The 22689-nt window shown below is 36.8% G+C and overlaps 2 protein-coding genes across 5 annotated transcripts in view; one reads left to right on the top strand and one right to left on the bottom strand.

The window, feature by feature from the left end:
* The window catches only part of dntt (deoxynucleotidyltransferase, terminal), a 72303-nt gene extending 63305 nt beyond the window's left edge, over positions 1 to 8998 (bottom strand). Inside the window, exons 1-2 of the mRNA XM_015015258.1 lie at positions 8612 to 8998; positions 704 to 878 (exon numbers count right to left, since the gene is read on the bottom strand). Of these exons, the coding sequence (XP_014870744.1) occupies positions 704 to 878; positions 8612 to 8805 (369 nt within the window). The 5' untranslated portion in view covers positions 8806 to 8998. The remainder of the gene's footprint in view (positions 1 to 703; positions 879 to 8611) is intronic.
* A 9770-nt stretch (positions 8999 to 18768) lies between these two features.
* The window catches only part of LOC106935022 (B-cell linker protein-like), a 31095-nt gene continuing 27174 nt past the window's right edge, over positions 18769 to 22689 (top strand). For 2 of the 4 annotated variants that reach the window (XM_015015253.1, XM_015015255.1), the window contains exons 1-2: positions 18771 to 19144; positions 19274 to 19336. In XM_015015253.1, coding sequence (XP_014870739.1) covers positions 19076 to 19144; positions 19274 to 19336 — 132 coding nt within the window. In that variant the 5' untranslated portion in view covers positions 18771 to 19075. Of the gene's footprint in view, positions 19145 to 19273; positions 19337 to 22689 lie in introns of all 4 variants that reach the window. The other 2 variants (XM_015015254.1, XM_015015256.1) reach the window with 2 other exon arrangements.

Below are 22689 nucleotides of genomic sequence, written 5' to 3'. Positions count from 1 at the left end.
CTAAGTAACCAAAGAGTGAGTGAGTTGCTAGGTAACCAGAGTGAGTGAGTTGCTAAGTAACCAATGAGTGAGTGAGTTGCTAGGTAACCAGAGTGAGTGAGTTGCTAAGTAACCAAAGAGCGAGTGAGTTGCTAAGTAACCAAAGAGTTTAGCTAGCTGTTACGGTTGAGAGGCTAAAGCCGTTCCTCTGCCTACATCTCCCAGAATGCCGTGCAGTTCTAGATCAGGGTTCTAGATCTAGTTCTAGATCAGTAAAATTATTTAACATTTTATCAGACATATGATGCATTCATCCTGATGTAGATTGTTAATGATTTATTGCCTAGCCTTACCTCAGACATGGCGAGTCAGGAGTTTGAATAGTGAGTGTGAAAAGTCATGAGAGGTTTCCGGAAAGTCGCTAAATAAAGCGACAAAGTTTATAAGTAAGCAACAGTGATTCTTTTGTATCGCGTCCCCAGACGTGACCACATCCCGCGTCCCCAGACGTGACCACATCCCTCAGTGTCTGTTTGCTCCGCCCACTTTGCTGACATTTTTCAGGGGGCGGGGTTATGCTTTCACAAGGGAGATAGTTACACTTTAAGAACAAATTCTTATTTACAATAACTGAACAAGAGAATGGAGCTCTAACTTTAAAAAATTTAGTTAATTTGTAACCTGTAATCGTTTGTTTAGTTGTGCATGATTGGCCTAGACTAACCTGAATGAGGTGTTTGGTTTCCACGGGAACAGGTCTTCCCTCTCTCATGCTGTCGGTGAACCAGCTGATGTCCAGCACGTTTACTGTGGAAAGATCCGACAACGAGCGACTTTTAAGCCACGGCCAGAGAGAAGACGACTGGCTGTCCTCCGACACCACATGGGTGACCGCATCGCTGTGAAGAGAGGAACAAATTCAGTCAGAGCTTCTTCAGGTTCTCTACATGTCATTTCAGAAGCTAAAAACATTCTGCATAAAATCATTTAAAGTTATAACATCATAACAACTGGCTGCTGGTTGAGATCAACAAAAAACCCAAACTGTTAAAAGTCCATAGGGATGGCCAAGTCCAATCCTCCAGAGTGGCTGTATTATTTTCCAGGCACATAATTACATTTTATAGCACAGTCAAGTAACTATGTTGCCTTCAGTTGTGATAAAAATGCTGTAAACGTCAAGAATAACTTAAAATAAGTTTGACTTTGTAATCTGACGACTGGAAGTTTAGACCTGTGTCCCTTTAAGAATCACCTCGTCTTTCCGACACTCTGCCTCACAATACTTCTCCATGATACCGTTTACAACCGTTATTAATGTAGCTGGACTCAGAAGTCGTTTGTATGCTAAGCTCAGCAGATGTTTGCTAATTGCTGCTGCCGCTAGTCTGGAGGAGCTGAGTGGGGAAACGACACTCCAGGTGTGTTTTTGACGAGGGACAGACTTTAAAACATGATATAAGTTGATTTTGAATAAAACCTCCTCTTTAATTTTAGCTGATGTGGAAAATAATATGTGTTTTGACTCCCCAAACCTTCAAAACCAGCATGACATTCCTAATAATAGCAACATGGATGAATTGGTGTTCAGTTTCACATGTTTCCTCAACACAAATTTGAGCCAGACTAGAAAATTAGCCTCAATATAAACAAATATTACAAAAAACACTCAAGTTTAAGCTATTAAAGTCAAAATGAAGACAAAAGGTTCCTGAAATGTTCTTAATTATAACTCAAAACTAGTTTATTTTACCAGGTATTTATATTTCTTTTTTGTTTTTCAAAAAATCCCATTAATTTGATATTCTTGACCCAGCAATAAAAACAAAGGACACAGCTTCTCTCACACACACTGAGTTGACTGGGTTGGTCCCAGTATAACCCATTAGGGTTCAATGATCTATCATCACTCTTACTTAGCCTGGCTCGCTCCCACAGAACCAAACACACCACCCCAGACGGCGCCTCTTTTGATATCGACGTCATCATTATCCGGATGGTCGGTATCAGTATCACTGGGTACAACATGCTAAATGAAAGCATTAATTTCAACATGATCCTCTGCATAAGCACCACCAGAACCCCGTGTGCACATCGGACAAAAACACATGATTATCTTGTTTACCAGAATGACATAGCTGTTGTTAGTTTTGATTTAAATGGGTCTACCCTCTGACTGGAGGAAAACTTATTAAATTACAAAAGAATAAAAACATTTCATCTGAAGGAGTTAAAAACTTTGGATCAGATTTGGCCCATGACTTCCTTAAGGTACACTGCAAAAACACTAAATCTTACCAAGTACTTTTTGGTCTGGTTTCTAGTGTAAAAATATTAATACACTTGAAATAAGACAAATCTAATTTACAAGTAACTTTTCAGTAAGAAATACGTCAATAATTTCATACATGATGAATAAGTCGCTATAAGTCAATCTGCAAATGGAACATTGATCACATATTGTAAGTTATAGCATATTTTCCTCATTTTAACACCAAGTGCATCTCCATCATGGTCTCAGCAGAGTGAAAGAATACTTTTTAAATGCAGTTCAGGTCTTTGTGTGCGTTGTTTGGGAGATCCACTCTGGGTAAATAAGAATCAGCTCAGTGAATCCCTTCATACTTTGGTTTTGAAGTTATTGAACCGCTGCCCTCTTCATCTCACGAGACTTTTTTTCTTTCCTGCTTCCTGATTCTGATCTGTTTCAAGTGCCGCACCCAATCAAGGCGTTCAGTCATGCATAATTACCCCAAGCATGAGCCTCCTCCTCCTCTCTTCTGACCCCCCGGAGTAATTGGAAAGACTTTAGGCTGCGCCTTGATTAGCCACATTTTACCAAAGCTAATCCTCTTTCTGATCAACAATCAACTATTTTTCCTGAAGTAGTCAAATTTATTAAAATCTCAAAATGTTTGTTTATTGGTCAGATTTTGGAAATTGTTTTTGATTAGTTCAACATTTCTTGGTTATCTTCAGCATGGCTAGTTTTAAAGCTCTTTTAAGAGTCTCTAAAATATTTTGCTGAGTTTTGATAAGGTGGAGGTTTGTCTTCATATTAGACTCAATAATCCTTTTCTGCAGTTTAAATCTTCTTCCATTTCTTTTGCCTCAAGTGTACCACAAGTTCCTGCTTTGGGCCCTTTATAGTTCTATGATATTTCCTTCCTCTTTAGCACAATGTGCTCAAAGACATTTATTATTAATCATATGTAGATAATATTAAGCTATATCTCTTTAAAGCCCCATGATGCTTCAAAGCAATAACTTTCTTTGTTGATTGTTGATCCACTTTTTTCCTCTTTTTTCAGTACCTTCAAAACACGGAATAAACATGAAAATAACGTTTATCTTTCTTTCTATTTGAACGGCTGGAACAAGAAATCATTACTGATATAAATTTGTTATAAAAGTATTACTGATTGCATGTTCTCCGTGTGCATGCGTGGGTTCTCTCAGGGCGCTCCGCACCTGCTTTACTGATAATCTGTCAGAGTTGGTGTGTAGGTCACCATTTTTATTTTTTATTTTGTAACTGAACGGAACCGAAACACACCGAATTCCTCATCACACCTACATTTTCAGGTTGTCAAAGTAGAGCAAGCATACCTCCCTTGTTATTTTTCCTTCTTAAAACTTTTTCCTTGCCTTCATATCAAGTTGCCGTAGTGTTGACAAATAGTGGCAAAGCACCGTGTCCCTGTATGTCACGCATTATGTTGACAACTTAACAGCTAAAATCAATAGTTGGCTAAAAAAAAAAAGACTACATCCCAGACTAATTTCACCTATTTTCTATTGTACATAATCCCCTTCATCTTATGAGACTCACTGTAAGTACCGTAAATGTTAATACTAATAAATCAACATGGGATTATTACTTAATTTTCTCCATTACACTTGCTTTGATGCCTCGCCAAAGGAATTGAATCATAAAAGAGAAACAGTAGGAAGTAGCTGGTGAGAGTCTGGCTAACGGCTCCATTTAAGAGCAGGCAGGTTATTTGCATGCTGGAGCAGTAGAAGCTGCAATTTATTTCCTATTGAAGTGACTAATCTAGGTCTCCTTACATTAGATTTGTCTCAAGACTTATTTCAACATACAATCTGGTTTGCATGTTCCAACTATTTAAACGAGTAGGATTTTGAATAATGTAGTGGCAATTTGGAGAGACCAATTAACCTCATGTTTTTGGACTGCGGGAGGAAACTGGAGTATCCATGCATGCACAGGGAGAACATGCAAACTCCATGCAGAAAGACTGGGGCTGGGAATTGAACCCAGAACCTTCTTGCTGCAAGGCAACAGCTCTACAAACTGTGCCACTGTGCAGCCCAGGCACAATATCATTAATTTAAATAAGTTTTCTCTCTTAATTGTGGTTATGCTTGTAGATAATAGTTTTATTCATTGCCATGAGCGAATCCAAGAGATACAGAGGAACTTAATATATTCACGGTTCAGTATTCGCAAATTCATCAATTTTTCTGTAGAATGTAACTAAAAATTCACAAAAAAAACTGGCTCGTTATGGATTTTTTTATAGAGCATTTTTTAATATTTGAAAGAAAGTGCCTAAATCAAATAGCACAAACACCTCATTAAGACGTCATTTATGGCAGAATCAAGCGACTGTTACATTCAGCTCTTATAAATGTTTCATTTATCAAAAATTACTTCAAAGAAAAGTAAAACCTTGACATTGGATCTCTATTTAAAAACTCTGCCTTCAGGAAGTCAAAACAACATGGCTCCTCTGTTAACCCTTTAACCATGTTTTAACCAGTGTTGCTCAGAGAAGTTTGCTAATTGTGGCTGGCTAGTCTGTAGGAGCTGAGTCGGAAGCTCAGAAGCTTGGAAACTGAAGCTCAGAGGAGGAGCTGCGTCTTGAAGGCGGGGCTAGGACCAACCAGGCATTTTGAACAGCTGAATGGTTGCCATGGTGACTAAATAATTTCTCACATACGCATTTCTCAAACTTTCCAGGTATATTTTTGATAAGGGAATGACATTGTGACATGAGGTAAAGCTCAAAAGGTTGCTTTTATATAAATTCAATATTTAAATTATTATTCCATAATCCTGGAGCAAAATCCATTTCCAGATAATCTTTATGTTGGAAGAAATCTGTTTTCTCCTTCTGTTAACGGCATTATTTCTGTTTTACAGCAAGTAAACATACATCCATTTGACATAACAGGGTTTTATTTTTACAGTACAGTATTATAGATGTGAAATTCGTCAAAATTTGTTCCTTGAATTTATTTTGTTTAGTAAACAAGCTGTTTTAAGTTTTGTCCTGCTGCTCTGGCAGTTGGTGGTTACCATAGCAACCGGTAACTGACAGCTCCTCCCCGTTTTTGCTGCTGGTCTGCAACTGTGGTACATATTTCTACCAGCTCTGTGTTTTCTTGACCAGTATTATATTTTAACATATATTTTAGACAAATTTAATAGAACACAGTGTTTCTTCAGTAATTTTGCTATGTTTTGTAAACATTTTTAGCTGTTATTAATGTCCATTTTAGCTGTTTAACTGCTGCTAACTGAAGCTATCGCTCTGTAGTTTGCTTAGGGTTATTTATTGTATTTTATTTAATGTATAGGGACAGAAGCTGCTGGACTGATGTTAACCACCAACTTGAATAAATAAAAATTTGTTAGGATAAATACAGAGAGTCTTAATGTGTCAGTCGGGAAGTCGACCTACTGGACCTGAGACCAACATAGAAGGGTTATATACTGTATGTTCCAGGTAAAAAGGGTTTTTTGTCCTAGAAAGAAAGAAATCTGTCTACATCCATAGAGCAACAGGCTTCACAGATTCAGCCTCACCATCCGTGTGTGGTGGTGCCATATCTTTTATGTTGGCTGACACAAAAAGTATTTTTAGTCCAGAAAATGTGAAAAAAAAAACTTTTTCATTTTGAAAAACAATAATAATAATAAGGACAATACATAGAATATAAATACACAGATTATCTCAAATTAGTAGCAAAATGTGAATTCTTCTTACTGTTTTAGTTTAGTACGACTGCTGGCACATGACACCAAAACAGCATGTGTGAACATTTGGGTTACTCCCATTCCTGAAGCAGCCTATCAGTCAACCAGGAAAAACATGTCGATATTTGGACGGACGTTCATGTGCATCGGACCTGAAAGCCAGACCAGCGGGGAGACGTGTGTGTCTGCTGCTGGAGTCTGCGAGCGCGTTGCGCGTCAGGCCATATGCTCCAGGCTGTCTGCCTGCAACGCGCACAGGACCAGACATGGGAGGTGCTGCTATCAAACTGCAGCTGATATCAGTTTGGTGAGCTTGCAGGATTAATGTCAGTTTGAGGCAGGCGGGCTCCACTTCCTGTCGTTGGTTTCAGACGAGTGTGTCAAGCCAAGTGTAACCGTAGGAACGCTCAAGCTGTGTTTCTGGGAATGCTGCCACGGCCAGGCTGGCAGGAACGCGAAGAAACGTGTTCAAACAATCTCTTACTCACACATGCACTTTTAATGTAGCACTGTATAAATGTCTGGACGCTTTAGCACATTTTCATTCATTTTTATCCCCTCCCTCTTAAATGAAAGCGAAGCTGCGAAAGCTAAAACCTGAAGTGTCGGCTTTACAAAACTGTCGATATTTTAAAAAAGCGAGGTGGCTGCATCCAGAGTATCAACCAGCCTCAAAGGAAAGCGACTCTGAAACGCGGCTGATTTCAAGCAGAGGACTTCTGCTGCGCTCGCAGTCTGTGATTTGAAGACACTTTCATTCAGACGGAAGAAACGAACGGGGCATGCTGCTCCCATAATTACCACACAATGGAGGATTCATCGCTCCAAGGAGCAGGCACACAAAGCTTTTGTTCTTAAGTGTGACTTGGCATAAAAATGTGTTACCAAAGTCATTAAAAAAGTTTTTTTTTGCGCTTTGTTACCTCTGTTGTGCTGTTTTCTTACTGCCAGCAATCTGCAGATGGTCGAGTCAATTTCTACTTTCCTTTTGATCAAAGTGTTACGGCTCTATGAAAATATATCAAAGTTTTAACCAGCTGCACTTTCAAACCAGATGCAACTTTTGCTTTAAAGTTCTTTACATACAAAGTTTCAGAGTTTTTCTGTAGTTGAAAAAGAGCAAAGCTCCAAATGTAATGGGGATAATGCACATTTCATCCCAAAGTAATGAAGAAAAAGAAGATAATCACATTTGTTATTGATTTGCAGAAAGGAAGGAAAATTGGATTGTTTTCTTTAGTAACTCAGACTTAATGTAAAATGTGTTTAATGTGATTGCAGTTCTCTGCATTACAAAGTTTAAACTCAGGAAGGTCTTTATTATGAATATTAAGGTCTTTACTCTGAATAAAGGCCTTTCTTTCCCCTCCCAGTTCTTCTGTTTTTAGACAGACATGCAGATTTTCGTCTCTATTTTTGGTATTTTTCTCTGACTCGTGTCTGTCTACCTTCCTGCTTCTTTTCTTCCCTCTGCAGAAAGCAGGAAGTCAGCGAGCTCCTGTTGTGATATGGCGACTAATATAAGGCTAAAAAAAGCTGCACCAGCTCACATGGCTTTCTGTAAATATTTGTAAACATGCTGTTACATTTTTATTTTTTAATCTGTCAAACTCCAATAATCGTGGGTCAGTTTAAGATTTCATGTCTGTAAAGAAATGCACTTTATCGGGATAGTAAAAGCGCTTATGTTAATACACTAGAGAGGCATTTCTTTTGCTTTTGAGTTTTTCTCAAATATTCACTGCTTCAAGCATTTCTCATAATTACTAAATTCAGCATTTAAATACTCACTGAGGTTTAAATACTCACTTGAGGGCCATGGGAGAAAAAAGAGTCTTAGTAGTCAAAGTTTTTACTCAAAATTTTGACTTTAATCTTGTGACAGGAAAAGTCTGAGAAAAACAAACTCATAATTTTTATTTTAAAAAGTCAAAATTCTGAGAGAAAACTCAAAATTGTGTGAAAATAGTCCATTTTTAGAAGAAAAAAAAAGCCAAAATTCTGAGAAAGTTTGAATAAAAAAAATTTAAATTCTGAGAAAAAAAAGTTTGAATTTATAGAAAACGTCCAAATTGTGACCAAAAAAAGTCTGAATTTTAGGTAAAAAGTTTGAATAAAAATAAATAAAAATTCTGAAGAAAACAGTAAATTTTGAGATTAAAGTCAAAATTTAAAGAAAAAAGTCAAAATTCTGAGAAAAGTCAATTTTTTTTCTAATCCTCTTGGAGGTTTATATTAGGAAAATATAAATATCTGTAGAGAATTATGAGGGTTTTTTGTAATTTCTGTGATAATGCCGTAGTTTTGCTCAAGGTTATCATACAGTGGGAATATCATAATGCCCCATGATTCCATAATCCTTCATAATTAGATCTTCATGAGGCATCAGTGGCGCTGTGAATTAGATAAAAACGACACAAAAGCAGAAGCTTGTGACAAAAGATAAGCCCTAATTTAGCATCTCCATAAGCCTGCCTGCTGGACCAACTGAAGGAGGCCTTTAAATTATTTCTTCAAGGTTAGGAAATGCCATGGAAATCCATCAGAACCTTTTTAGAAAAGCATCACTCTAAGAAAAAGCTTTTAGGGCCCAACATGAACAATAAAATCTTTTTTTTTTCCAACCTGAGAATGTCTTCCACAACAAAGCCCTTTGACCTGGCCAGCTGGGTCAGAAAGCTTCTCCGGCTGCGGCCCATTTTCCGCTCTACCAGGAATATTCTAACATCCTGGAACGTCGCTTCTTCACGTCTGGAGACACTGTCCTCTCCTGGTTTCGACCTCTTCCTCGGACGGGGTGCGGCGGGAGCGTGAAACATGTCTTTGGAGATGAGCTGCAACTCTGGGAATTCCTGCTGTTGTCTGGTTGTTGTGTGCAGCTTCTGTCGGGGAATAACGCCCACTTTGGCCGTGGCACAGTTGGTTATTTATGTCTCACTGCTCTCTGGGACGACGTTTCAGTTGAAACAAAGCTGCTCAGAGCCAGGCTGAAAAAGCTTCTGGCAACAGGTGTTGAGGATTTGGTGTTTACCAAAAAAACCACCTGCCAAGATTGACTGATTATTCATACCAGAGGGGAAGAAAACATAAAAACACTCTGCTGGTATGAAGTCGTTCATTTCCAGTAAAAGCTGTTTGGTGGGGAATGGGCAGAAACAACAATGCCATGAAAAACTAACTGTTTTTGGTCATTTGTCAAACTTGAAGGTTCAGTATGTAACTTTTCTTAAAATAAACAGCTCTGTAAAACATAAAGAGACCATTTAAAATGATCAGTTTCTCTCATTTTACTTTTTATAGGTATATATTTGAGTAAAATGAACATTGTTCTCTTATTCTATGAACTACTGACAACATGTCTCCGAAATTCCAAGCAAAAATTTAGTATTTATTAGCAGAAAATGAGAAAAGGTCAGAGTAACGAAAAAGAGCAAATGCAAAGAAAACAAGTTCATATTCATTTAGAAACAACAATACTAATGTTTTACCTCAGGAAGAGTTCAGATCCAATATACGGTGGAATAACCAGGTTTTCAATGGGGTTCAGTGCAGTGGGCTCTTCATTTTTTCCAGAGCTCTATATTTTTTACATATTTGTTAAAATTGTCAACATGTCATGATAGTTTTATATATGACAGATATTCTGTAAATTTCCACCTCGTCCCTGAGTCACTAGTGCCACCTGAAAAAATTCAGAAATGTAAAACTTAATTTGTTACAAGTAACCAAGTCAAGTTTATCCAAGTGAAAATGCTTTTCACCTGCATATTTAGCCAAATTCAGAAAATTAAATAAAAGCTGATTTTGGATAGTAAAAATCTCTGGGTGAATGTGGTTATTATACAAACTTGCTTATGAAAACACAAACATTTCAGCTATACCTAACTTTTTCCATTATTATAGCATGATGTTGGTCGTAATTTCACCATGATTTAAAAGTAAAGTCAATTTGGATGGGCCAAATCTCTATCATTCTCAGACTGCTGTTGGGGGGGCCACACAAACTCAGTCAAAGGGCCACAAATGGCCCCCAGGCCACATTTTGGACACCCCTGATCTAAACACCAAACCTGTGGGCTGGGTGAAGAGCAAAGAGATAACCTAGGGCTCTACTTGAAGCATGGAAATTGTGCCAAGAGGTCAAAGGTCCCTCTATGGACTCCTTGCATCTCCCTGCTGGAGGGCAAAAAGCTACTTGCTAATGATGACTAGCATTGGTTTTAGCCCTTAAGTTGTCAATATAACGTGCTAAATCTTAAATGTATGCCTGATATACAAAATAAAAAGGGATGCAGTGCTTTGCTACTGATTGTCCACACTACCACAACGAGATAAGGTCAGGAGAAAGTTTTAATTATGAACAAAAATAGTGAGTGAGATGGAAGTAGTTATGCTAGCTTGACTATGACAACCTAACATGTAGACGCTCTGTGGAATTCTGTGTTTCGGTTCAGTTAAAAAAATAAGGCAACCTGAATACCAACTCTGACAGATCACCAGTAGAGCAGGTGTTTAAATTAGCTAATTAACTACAGCTGCGTTAGCTCAGCTAAAAGCAGCGCTAGCTAAACTACCACAGCGATCACATATTTAAAATCGCAGACTAATCGTCAAGCCTTAAAACAAAACACTGTAACAAACTGAATGTTCAGTTATTTTTGTGGGAAATGTCTGAGTGTTTTTTGGTGTTGAATCCTGAAACATTTTGTGACATTGTTGTCAGTTGCTATGGCAACAAGTCTGCGCCGTTATCATAGCCAGCAAAGAGAGCGAGAAAAAAGTGGTTTTGAGTTGTTCTTCAACAGTTTTTCTGCGCCATTTTTCCCCTCTGCTGTGACGCACAGCACCAAATTAATAATATCTACATCTCCAGGTTTCATTTATGGATTGTCCTTCAGCATTGTGCGCATGTGCGACGTTTCCAGATGTAAACAACAACATGAAGGGGGTTCATATGCATTTTTCAACCTAATGTTAGAGCACTCTTGCGCTGGCTATTGGCACCAATCAGGTGCAGAAATCTTTTGCAGAGATAGCTGCATTCTTCTGAAAGATTGCAGAATTTCCTTGGTTTCATTTTTGGATAGGGGCCAGCACCCTCATCTACCGCTGACTGATTGGAGGGGTAAACAGTCCACCAATTAGTCGTGTCTGTCCTCTGACATCCATTAACCCCCGGCACTCCGCACTAATGAGAATCGTGTAATAATTCCCGTCAGAGGAAAGCAAGGTGTGCTTATTAGGGTGAGGACGAGAACAAGGCTGTCCTAATTGGATGAAGAATCAAGGTCTGCAAAGGTTTTATTCAGTGCCAAAATAAACAACTCATTTCCGCGTGTGCATCTGAAGCATTTTGTGCATAATTACAGCTGAAGCAAATTAAGACCTTTTCTTTTTTTGTATCGTCGTTCTCTGCAGCAGAATGCCTCTTGTTGTAATTACCTCTTTGGAAATTAAAACGATCAATGGGTCTTGCATCTCGAATCTATTTTCAGTCTGCGTTCCTGACCAAAGCGCATGCAGTCATATTCCCGCCGGTAAATGCTACTAATCATCAACAGCTTGCACACGCAGTACCTGTATGTGTGCAAAGGCCGTATGTGAGCGGCGGAGCCCTCTGGGGAAACGCACACAAAGACTTTCATTTTAGGAGGCGAGCTAATTAAAGCTGGAGAGCAGATGGTGCCGACTTGGTCCGGACATAATGAGACGGTGAGTGGCGGGACGAACCGGACATGGCAGGACAGCTGCGATGGGGTTCGCCAGGTGACCGGGATTCAGCCGCTTCCCTGGAGGGAAGCTAAATCCTGCCAGGAAAGGTTTTCAAAACTCTGAGAAAACTTCTGTGGTCTGGCTTTTTGGTCACAGCTAAATGTTTCAGATTAATAACGACATGAATTAATACTAAATGCAGTTTTTGAATAATATTTGTGTTTATCCAAGTTAATCTGCCTCTGAGTGAAAAACTGTTTCAATTCAGACAAACTCAAAATACAGAAAGGAGATTGTTAATGCAATTTTCCAGGTTTCTAGGGTTTGTAGAAAACAACATGGCCGACAGCATTGCGGACACGCCCAACACATGAAGTTGTTTTCAGTTTACTGGGAAAACATCAACATCAGTCTTACTTTCACCTAAAGCTCTCCTTTAGGGTTGTTTTTGCACCTGAAAGTCCAGTAGACTCGGTTCAAAATTGAACCGGCTGCTGTGGTTCTCTTTCTCACTTCACGAGTCAAACTAAACCATTTGAAAACCTGTTCCCCTCCTCGTCTGTGGGGGCGCTGCACCAAAACCACTGAAGGTAGAGACACAAAAACCTCTGAAGAAGACACTGAGCGCAATTTCCTTCTTCATGAAATTCAAACAGAAATAGACTGGCTTCAGATTTTTGCGGTTGTATGATTTCTCTTTTGCTTTTGGTAGAAGACCTTCCTCCTTTTAGCGCCAAACTGGCACTTTTGTTTTGGTTGCATTTACCCAGAAGGCCCTGCGTTGTAGTCCGCTTCCTGATTTGGGAGCAGTTTCCGGTCGTTTGGTGTTCACATTTGCGTTCAAACCAGTTCACTTTAACTGAACTGAGACGGAGGTTTGTAGGCGGACCAGAGTTTGACTTTTCTGGTTCGAATTAAAATTTGATCGCACATTCACACCTCCCCCCCAAAAAACAGGCTTTCTAGACTGTATTGTGATACTCAGAGGTACTATATAGAAAAGTATGCATTTGTTTTCTGTCGATTTACTGATTTACTGCCCCCTTGTGGCCGGACTGGAGTTCGGTTTTGTTTTAGTTAAAAGTCAGTCCATCATGGTTGCCTCAACTTTTCCAGCATTTTTCCTTAACGTGGGATTAATATTTCCCCTCTGAATAAATGTTCGTAAATTAAAGTTCAGTATGTATGTTTCTTTGTATTTTCTGCAGAAAATAATATTATTCCAATAAAAGTGTATTTAAAAATGTTTGCACACCTTTACTGGAGGTACTAATTATTGGCATTTTAAATCCTGGTCCTCCAAAAGAATAGTTTTATTTCTGTTTTTGCTGTAAAGTAGAAAACTAATTGAAACCTGGTGATTCCCCGAGGTTAGTTTGTATTTCAATTTCATAGTAATGAAATATGAAAAAGTTAAACTTTTAGGCTTTTTCAAAAATGAGAGAAAATGAATTTAGTACTCAGTATTTTCAGGCATTTCTTTTGCTAAAAAGTGACATAAAATCTTAACCTTAATGCTTCTGACAACCCCCTTTTTCAGAAGGTTATGTTTTAAAAGTCAACCAAAAAGTCAGTCTCAAAAGGCTTTATGTATTGAACAAAAACACAAATATCAGGAGGTTGGAAAAATTTCTTCTGTGAAAGCTTTACTGCTGAGGTCTCTTGCTAAAATNTCACNTTTGTAGTTTCATTAATATTTCAGAGTGAGATTGTTCAAATGACAAACAGCAGTAAGAAATAAAAAATAAACTTTTTGTTTCTTTGCAACTAATTTACAAGCAATAAATAGGCAGGTTTTTGGTTTAATTCTGTTAATCTGCACATTTGACCTCTTTGTTAGATTTACTAGCGGTGTGTTTAATGTACAAAAAAAAAGCTTTTCAAAACATAAACAGATATAAACAGATTAAAAGTTGTTTCTAACTGGTAAAGACAACTTTTTATGTCTTTCATTAACTTTTAAGAACAGAAAAAATGTCTGCAGTTACACTGGAAACCAGAAATTTACAATCATAAGTTATATTCTGCTTTTTCCTCATCTTTTGACATTAAATCAAACAAAATATCTTCTGTTTTTGGTCAGTCAGGTTAACCAAAACTATTTGTATGCCAGAATAGTAACATAGAAAAGTCTCTAAAGTTTTGTTTTGCTTTCCACTTTATTTAAATTGAATATTTTCTTATAATAACGCGGGTTGTTTTACAGGTTTCTCATAAGTTTGGATTTTGGCCCATTCCTCATAACAGACGTGGTGTAACTGAGTCAGTTCTGGTCTCAGATGCTGTGAAAACAATACACATTTCCCAAAAACATTTCTGTATCATTTTCACAAGAGACAGAAATGTGGGTAATAGATAACACAAATATATAGTAATTATAAATGAGTGATTTTTACTTCTTCTTCCTCCTCGAACATTAAGATTATGTGTTTTGTGTTTTTATGTCTGTTATTTTATACTGCTGTCATGTTCAAAACAAAAAAAACCACCAAGTTAACCTCTGGGGGACATAATCTGTTCTGCTTTCTGAGGACAGCGATGCTTTACGTTTCCATGACGTTTCTACTTCAGCATATTGTTTCCTCAGATGAACCAATCATCTTCAGGCATCTGTAAACGTCCAGAAGTTGGACAACTGCCCTCTAGTGACAATCTTATGCAAATATTAAAGAAAAAAATCCTTCTTATTTAAATAATTATCTGTTACTTTGGTAATACTTATGGCTGTCTTCACTTTTAGGACTTTAGGCTGTTAATGTGTTGAAATAAAATAAACAGTTTTGCTGGTGCGTAATATTTGAAATATTTTGTGTCAAACATTTTTGTCCTGTAAATGAGAATCACACATATTAAAAACAAAATTCATTGTTCTCTTTTACTTTGTTGTTACATTTATTTTCCTACTCAGATGCACATTTGTTTTAATTTGAGTTTTATCCTCACTGTACTGCAGGTTATCCTTATTTTTCTGTTCATATATACACATACATATTCTTTTTTAATCTTGGTTTTCATTTTTCCCTTCACCTTTAATTTGTTGTTTGTACATGTGAATTTACTCACCGTGGGACAACAAACGATATTTCTATTCTAGTCTGACGTGAAATAAGTTGTTGTTCCGCTGCAGAAAGAGTTCAGCTAGAGGGCATTTCCCTTGTTTTTATATTTTTTATTTTATTATTCATGGAGAAAATTTGGCCTGACAACCTTTGGGCATGAAGAGCATTTTGTTTCTGTTTTTTTGCAAAGAGCAGCACTCAAAAACAAGAAAGACTCCCAAAGCAGTTGGAAAGTAAAAATAAACAACTTTTATAAATCAAGAAAAAAGGGAAAAAACGTGATGCTGAGGCAGGAAGTTCAAAACGAGAGACGACTCAAACATCAGGCTGACATGGTACGAACAAAAGAGCGACACGAGCGAAGGATCTGCAAACAAAATGGAAAAACTCTCTACACAAGGGAACATGAAGAGTAAAACTAAGCCAAATATTCAACAAAACCTGAGGAAGTTGAGATGAAATTCAATCTGCATTAACTTCTCACACAGTTCTACAGGCAAACTGGGCTGTTTGGGTTGCAAAAGGAGAAAAATATATCAGTTATGCCAAACAATGATGTTGACAAATGGAGCTGTTACATTACCTCTAAATGAAGCTTTACAAGTTTCCACATCACGTTCAGGTAGACAGCAAAAATGCTTTTGAGCTTCTGCTTTAAAAGGGTATTATTAAAATAATAAAAGGTTTACCTGAAATAATATAGCAATAAAATAAAACAATTGAATTTTTACAAACAACTTTGCCCCCAAGAAAAGTTGGGTGGCAACTAATTACTTTTACTTGAGTAACTTTATTTTGAATAAAATGACTTTCAGGAGTGGTTTTACCATTTTGTACTTTTTTCTTTTACTTGAGTAATTTTACTATGAAGTATTTCTACTCTTACTTGAGTAAAATTTCTGGATTTTCTACCCACTGAATGAAAAACAATAATTCACCAGACACAGACACACACCTTTTGTTTTTGTTAAAGTTTCATCAGATTTATATGGAAAGAAACTGATTTGGGAAAATTTTCTTTTGGCTGATTTTTTTTTGTTTTTTTATTTATATGAATTATTCTAATTTTGGTCCCTAACATATAAACATTTCCACTTAACTTTATATTTAGATCCATCTGATGATGTAAATTTTAAATGATTAATCATTTGATCAGTTACTCAGTGTTTCAGTAGACTTTTTTTTTATCAAATACTTTTTTACTCAACTAATTTCCACTACTTTTTACATTTGAGTCAAGCTATGTTGAGGTAGCGCTAATCTTATTTGAGTACAATATTTGGCTACTCTGCCACCTCTGATCATAAGTAACTATTCAGGAAGAAATAGGAGCTTATTTTAAGTTAACAATTCCTTAATATAGATGAGAAAATACTAGTTTCATAGGCAAAATTGTTACAAGTGAAATAATCTGCCGTGGAACTCGAACTGCGTTGCCAGGCAACAGGCTGGGCTTGGCTGGCGTTGCTAGGTAACGTCGCAGAGCTTGTTGATAGTGAAATAATATACCAAAGAACTAGAACTTTTTAACCAATATTAATATTTTGATCAGTTACTTGAGTAGACTTTTTACCAAATACTTTTTTACTCTTACTCAAGTAATTTCTTGGACGGCTACTTTTACTTTTACTTGAGTAAAAATATGTTGAAGTACTGCTACTTTTACTTGAGTATAATTTTTGGCTACTCTGCCCGCCTGTGTAGCTAAAGTGCTCACTAAAATCTTTGTGTCTCATAAATACTTTTCCATAAATCCAGCTTGCATACTCCTGTAGAAAAGACACAATTATAGGCAATGTCACGTTTCTGAATTAAAAATGTTTTTTTATTCGCTTGATGTAATATTCTAATCTTAACTGTTGTGTTTTAATTAGCTGTAAGCAGAAAATCATCATAATTACTTCAGTCTGTCTAATTAATCAAGATAATGTTTTTCACTGTGTGAATTGTGCAACTGAAATGATGAATTTTTTAATAATATTCACATTTGTTTTAGTGGACGTGACAGAACAGTCTCTTTTGGTTTAAAAAATAAAAGTCTGCTTTGCGAAACAATAAAAAAAGCTGAATTTGATTCAGATTTTTCAGTTTTAGTTTGTTTTTCCGGCACTAAAATATTCATATTCAGAGTAAACACTCCTTTAGGTTCACCTGCCACAGGAGCAGAGCTTCTTGTCGGTTTCTAAGTTTGTACTCCCTCTACTCACTGCTTATGCATTATTTGCAATTATTGCTGCAATTAACATCATGTTGTCGTTTGTTTCTCCTTGCCAAGTGCTTCTGTGTTTAGTTGTATCTCTCTTAAACAAAGTTATTAATGAAGCTGCTGCCATTAACGTTGTGTACTCTCTTTGTTTTTCTTTGCCCTCAGCCGGTCTTGGTAGGCGGCCCAAACTGGTTCTGCAGGACTATTCTTCCACTTAAAAGATGTGGAATGACAGGAAAACACAAGAATTCAAACCACTGATTATAAAATATTAGTGCAAATTAGCATTTTAGACTCAAATAAGACTTGGACTCCAATTGGATCTAAATAAAACCATTTGATAAAATCGCATGACTTCCTTTTTATCATTTGAGGTCATCTTGTAAAGTATTTTGAGATTTTTCTTGCTGATAAAATGCCAGTCTTTGCTGCCCCTCTATATTTATCTTTAACATTGTCTGCCAATATTTCTGTAATTCCTCCACATCCCCATTCCTCCCATTTATAACTTTTCATTTGCATGAGTGGAACAGACCAAACCGGAAGTCCACTTGAGCCGGAGAGTTAGCTTAGTGGCTGAGCATAACCACTGAATTAGTTACTAATTTCAAATCTTAAAACTTCAACAATCACCTAAAAGTGATGCACACATGGTCAAACTGTGTGGTTGAAGTAAAATTTGAGGAAGGTACTTCCTCTAGATTATTTTTGTGCTACCATTTGTTAAGTACAAGCAGATTTTTCTCTTTAAGATGAGAAATGAAGCGAGTGCATCTGATGCCGATTCTCAAAAGGAGCTACGATCAACCATAGTTCAGCCTTTTAGAGATGGAAGATGGAGGTGTAGAGCTAAAATATTATATTTTCATATGGCCTTATAGGTGACCTATTATGCTTTATTAATCTGATCTATCATTCTTAGATAATGAGATTTTAGTCTGGTCAGTTTCAGAATGGCCAGTTTTAGGGCGTCCTGTCTCTTTAAATTTAAATAAGCTGTTGCTGGCCACGCCCCCGGAACTCAGCTACACTCTCATATTAAAATGGCTGAAAATAGATGTACAATTATGCAACCATACATCTTTGAAAAGCAGAAGTAGAGCCTCCTGCACAATGACCAAGAATGCAGCAAGAGGTTTCTGGATGGTAAGTCAACAATAAAACACTAGTCTTTTCCAGCAGCCATTGTACAACCTCCTTAACAATCAGGAGGTTTTTGAAACCATAAAACACCAAAAATCATTAACGTATTGCCAAAAAAACAGATGAGTATTTTTTTAATGCTTGGTTTGTCTTAACAGTTTAGACTCATGTGGAAGTATAAAATGTGCAAATTGTGGAAATCCTTGAGAATTGTTGCATAATGGATCCCCTGTAAGCAACAATTCTCAAGGATTTCCACATTTTGTACATTTTTTTCTTTCTGCCGATGTACATTACAAAATAACAAACTTTATGGTGTAAAGTTTGAGTGTGTTGTGAGATTTCACTGCTAAAACTAAATATTATCAAGTATTTTTGTTTAGTTTCTAGTGCACTGATAAAACTAACTTACAAGTAACTTTCAAACAAGATATAGGAGCTTATTTTCAGTCAATGATTCTTGGATATTGATGACAGTATTAGGCTTCTAATTGAAAAACGTCTTGTTTTCTATTTTTATTTTACGTGTTTTGACATGTAAACAAAGCCAGGTTTTAACTTGTTTCTTTTGGGTTTTGCAAAATCTGCAGAAATGTCCATTTAGTGCTGATTAGCAGTATAATGAGCACGCTTAAAATAAAAACTCCCATTCCCTAACAGTAAACACTATTGTGACACATTTGGTTTCTTGCAGTTTTAATATAGAATATTTTTTCAGGAAGTTCCAGCTTCCCTTTCGTTGATGCCGTAAGACCGTCAATGGGGAAATGTTCATTTGTGTTTTAGTTACAGTTCCAGGAGATTTGATATTTATGTATGATGAGGAATGAAACCGGGCATGTATTTTTGCTCTGAGGTGACCTCAGAGCCTGTACTTCTTCAAGCTGAAGCAGCGGTGCACCCTCAGTGTGTGGAAACTTGCTCTGGAGCCACAGGGTCAAGAGTTAGAGGCTCCCAGCGACGGCAGACATGAACCTGCCGACCAGAGAAGAGTGTGAAGGGTGGGACCACATGAAAGTGGCGCTTTTTATGTGCAAGGTGGGTTTAAGAGGAATTACAAAAAGTTTTACAGCTGATGGCGGGGATCTATTTCCCTCAACATTTGAAGAATTAAACTGTGACTGACAGGATGAGCTACTGATAACGTTTCTCTGTGATTACCATCAGAATAACATGCAAGACTGCGCCGGGACTGTGACCAGATTAAAGATCGACGGACTCAGGCTTCTGGTGAGTCTGCTTTTTACCAGTATTATTATTCTTACATTAGTTTTGCAGAAAAAAAAAGTTTTATCTCAAACTACATTTAGTTGTCCTCACTTTGTTTTAACATTAAAATCAACAAATCCTTTTTATGTGGCACAAATACAACCTTTATGTGCTTAAATATTATTTTATTAATCAAATCAAAGTGTTTTTTATCTGTTTACTTGTCAAATTACATTAATCAATATGTCTAATTTCACTGTGATCATGGAAATTAATGCAAAATCAACAAATTGCATCTTTTTTTTGTCAAAAACATTGTTCTTGAAATGATGCCAACTCCCACCAGAAGGTGGCAGTGTATTTTACTTCTACACTTCTGCCTTGGGCTTAATTATTTCAAGTTCTAGTCTGCGATTGATTATTCGCTTGAAATAAAAAGTCAGATTTATCATCATACCTAAGCGCAAATATTTAAACATTTCTTGCAAATGTTTCTAAATTGGCATCAGAAAAGTTTTGATTTTCATAGAAAAAAAAAAAAAAAAAAAAATTGTGAAATTCTGTAAGGACCGATCGGTGTGAAAAGATGCTCAATATTATTTTAAATTTTTTTAAACAGTTCCAACCGTTGGTTTATCAGGTTTATCAATACTTTCTGGCCCTTTAAGAACATTCATGATCTTAACGTGGCCCAAACTGAAATTGAAAATGTTTGACTTCCCTACTGTAAATTATAAAAATAGGGATTTCGGTATTAAGTCAGTAAAAATAACAAACTCACTCTGTACCATTTTCATTCAGCGTTTTTTTTTATGTGCATTTTTCTATTTCTGCAAACGCGTGGGACAACAGACAGGGCAGCGAGCGGCTTGAACCATGACGGATCCAAACACAGTCGCTTGCATTACTTCCCACAATTTGCCCTTCCTCTTACAGAAGTCAGTAAAACTGTTGCAACTTCTGCTTTGAGAGTCACTTTCATCGCTTTGGCTGCGTTTGTCTTCACTGTACGTTTGTATTGTTTCCCAGAAATGATGATTTCAGCTGAAACAACTGAAAGAAATTTAATTTGACATCAACTAACTGGGATGTCCTAGTTTTCCACAGCTGTGAAAATATGTATTTCTATTCACTGTTAGCATTAATCAAATAGCAATTAATCAAATTAATGTCCATTAATGACTTTGTGTGATAGACTATCACAATGTTTTGTAAAGATTTAATAGTTTTTGAAATAGAAAATATATAAAGTGTGGCATGCTTTTATTTTCATAACCTTTCTTGATACAGATTCTAATTTGGACTTAGGTCTGCGCTTGGACTAGGCCATCCTTACACATGAATATGTTTTGATCTAAACTGCTCCACTGTATCTGTGGTTGCTGGTCACTGCCATCTAAAGTCTTTTTTGGCTTCCCATCAAATCTGAACAGACTTCCTTTGTTAAAGACAAGCATTTCCACAGCATAATGCTGCCACTACCATGTTTTATATTGAAAATTGTGTAGGTTAGATTCCAGCTTTCTCATGCCACATATATCCTCTTTCAATAAGCAATTAATTAATTAATTTAGGAGTATCAGAATAAAAGGGGAGGATGGTCAAATAGGCAACCATTTTTTCCCAAAATCTTTTTCTCTCCCATAAAATGTGAAAAAATTCACTGATCTTTATGGTTGTGCCCTTATAAAATGAACAAGTTCAGGGTAATGTATACATCCTGCCTGTCACGCTCCACATGACAGCAGTATTATTTTTTCATATTATTTACTCACCTTGAGCTGCGCCTCATGTCTCACAGGCTTATTTCCCCTAAAGGAGACTCAACAGGAAATATGATCAGTCAAAAAATGATGAATGTTTCAGAGCGGAGGCTTTGATGAGCAAGGTGCCAGGGCAGAGCTGAAAATACATAAACAGAGATACTGACTGATGGATCCCACAGAGAGAGAGATTCAGCCCTATTAGGCTAACAAACACTGCACTGCGGCTCACTCTAACTTTAACGCTACCAAGTATTTCACCGTTGGCGCTCTATGGCTGCGTTCACACCGAGCGCATTTCGTGCTCCAAAAACGAGTCCAACACTTCCAGTTCAATGCGTTTGCACTTTGAAGTCAGACGCTTGGCATTATAGATAAGTGGAAATCGCATGAAAATCTCTCTGTAAGCGCGTTGGGACGAAAAAGGAAGAAACTTTGCTAAACTGCTATCTGGTTACATAAAAACATCTCAGTACGTATGATTAGTTACCAAAACAAAATGCTATAAGGAAGTGAACTGTTGGTAAAGAATCAATCGGCAGGTTAGACCAATAATTGTGCCGTCAGTCTTAAGGCTGTCCCAATAGTCAATACATCAATTAATTACATGATAAATTAAAATAAGCTCAATAATGTCTTTCTTTCTACCAAGAACTTGATAAAAGTCTCAGTCTGATGCTTTGGTCTCAACTAGCCAATATTTTTTAGGACAATTTTATTTAGAGACTTCATAATTCATTTTATTTGTCGTTTCTGTTTATTTATTTGGGGTATTTAAATTGACTTCCAGTTCCAGTGCTAAATGTTCATTAGAATTGCATGTTCATTGGTCTTTGAGAATGTATTTTTTGCATTGATATTATGCCTTTGCCATTTTAATACTTGAAAATCGTCTCAAAATGGCAATATTATAGTATATCGCAATAACTTCTGGGACAATTTATCATTCAGCAAAATGTGTTATTATGACAGGCCTAATGCCTTTTTAACACCCCTTTTTCTTCACATAAGATATTTACTTTGATTAGAATCTGAATTTATAAATGAAATTATACAATTGAAATAAAAGATTCCTTTATTTTAAGACTTAACTAGAAGGACCAATAACTATGTAATACCACTATATGAGCCTATTTCAACAACATAGACAGACAACAATACTATAATTTACTAAATTACTTACCCAAATGACAGTAATGATCTCCTGCTTTGGTCAAACATCTCTGGAGAAACAAAGTCCCCGCTGATATTCAGCAACATGGAGGTGCTGTTTGCTCTGTGGTGACACAGCATGCTGATTTTGGCATGAAACTCAAACCACTGCTGTGCTGGAGCGCAGCTTGACAGAACCTGCCATGTGACAATGTTGTGTATATTTTCTGATACCTCATTCATTCAGCCTAGAGTAAAGGAGAGATACACCAAAACTATCTCCATTTGCCTTTAAATGAACAGAGATTTGATATAACAGTAATTCTTGAGAATAGAGACAAAACAGGTCCTATGGATAAAGCACAACATTTGAATAAAATATACACAAAATAACATTTTTTCAAATATCTGACTAAACTAACCTGGGTCATGTGAGCACAACAATGTATATTCAACTCC

The sequence above is a fragment of the Poecilia latipinna genome, unplaced genomic scaffold (assembly GCF_001443285.1).
Source record: "Poecilia latipinna isolate Pla-1442-1.1 unplaced genomic scaffold, P_latipinna-1.0 Scaffold1896, whole genome shotgun sequence".
Taxonomy (NCBI): Eukaryota; Metazoa; Chordata; class Actinopteri; order Cyprinodontiformes; family Poeciliidae; genus Poecilia; species Poecilia latipinna.
Note: the sequence above shows the minus strand (reverse complement) of the source record. Positions and strands in the feature narration are given on the sequence as shown.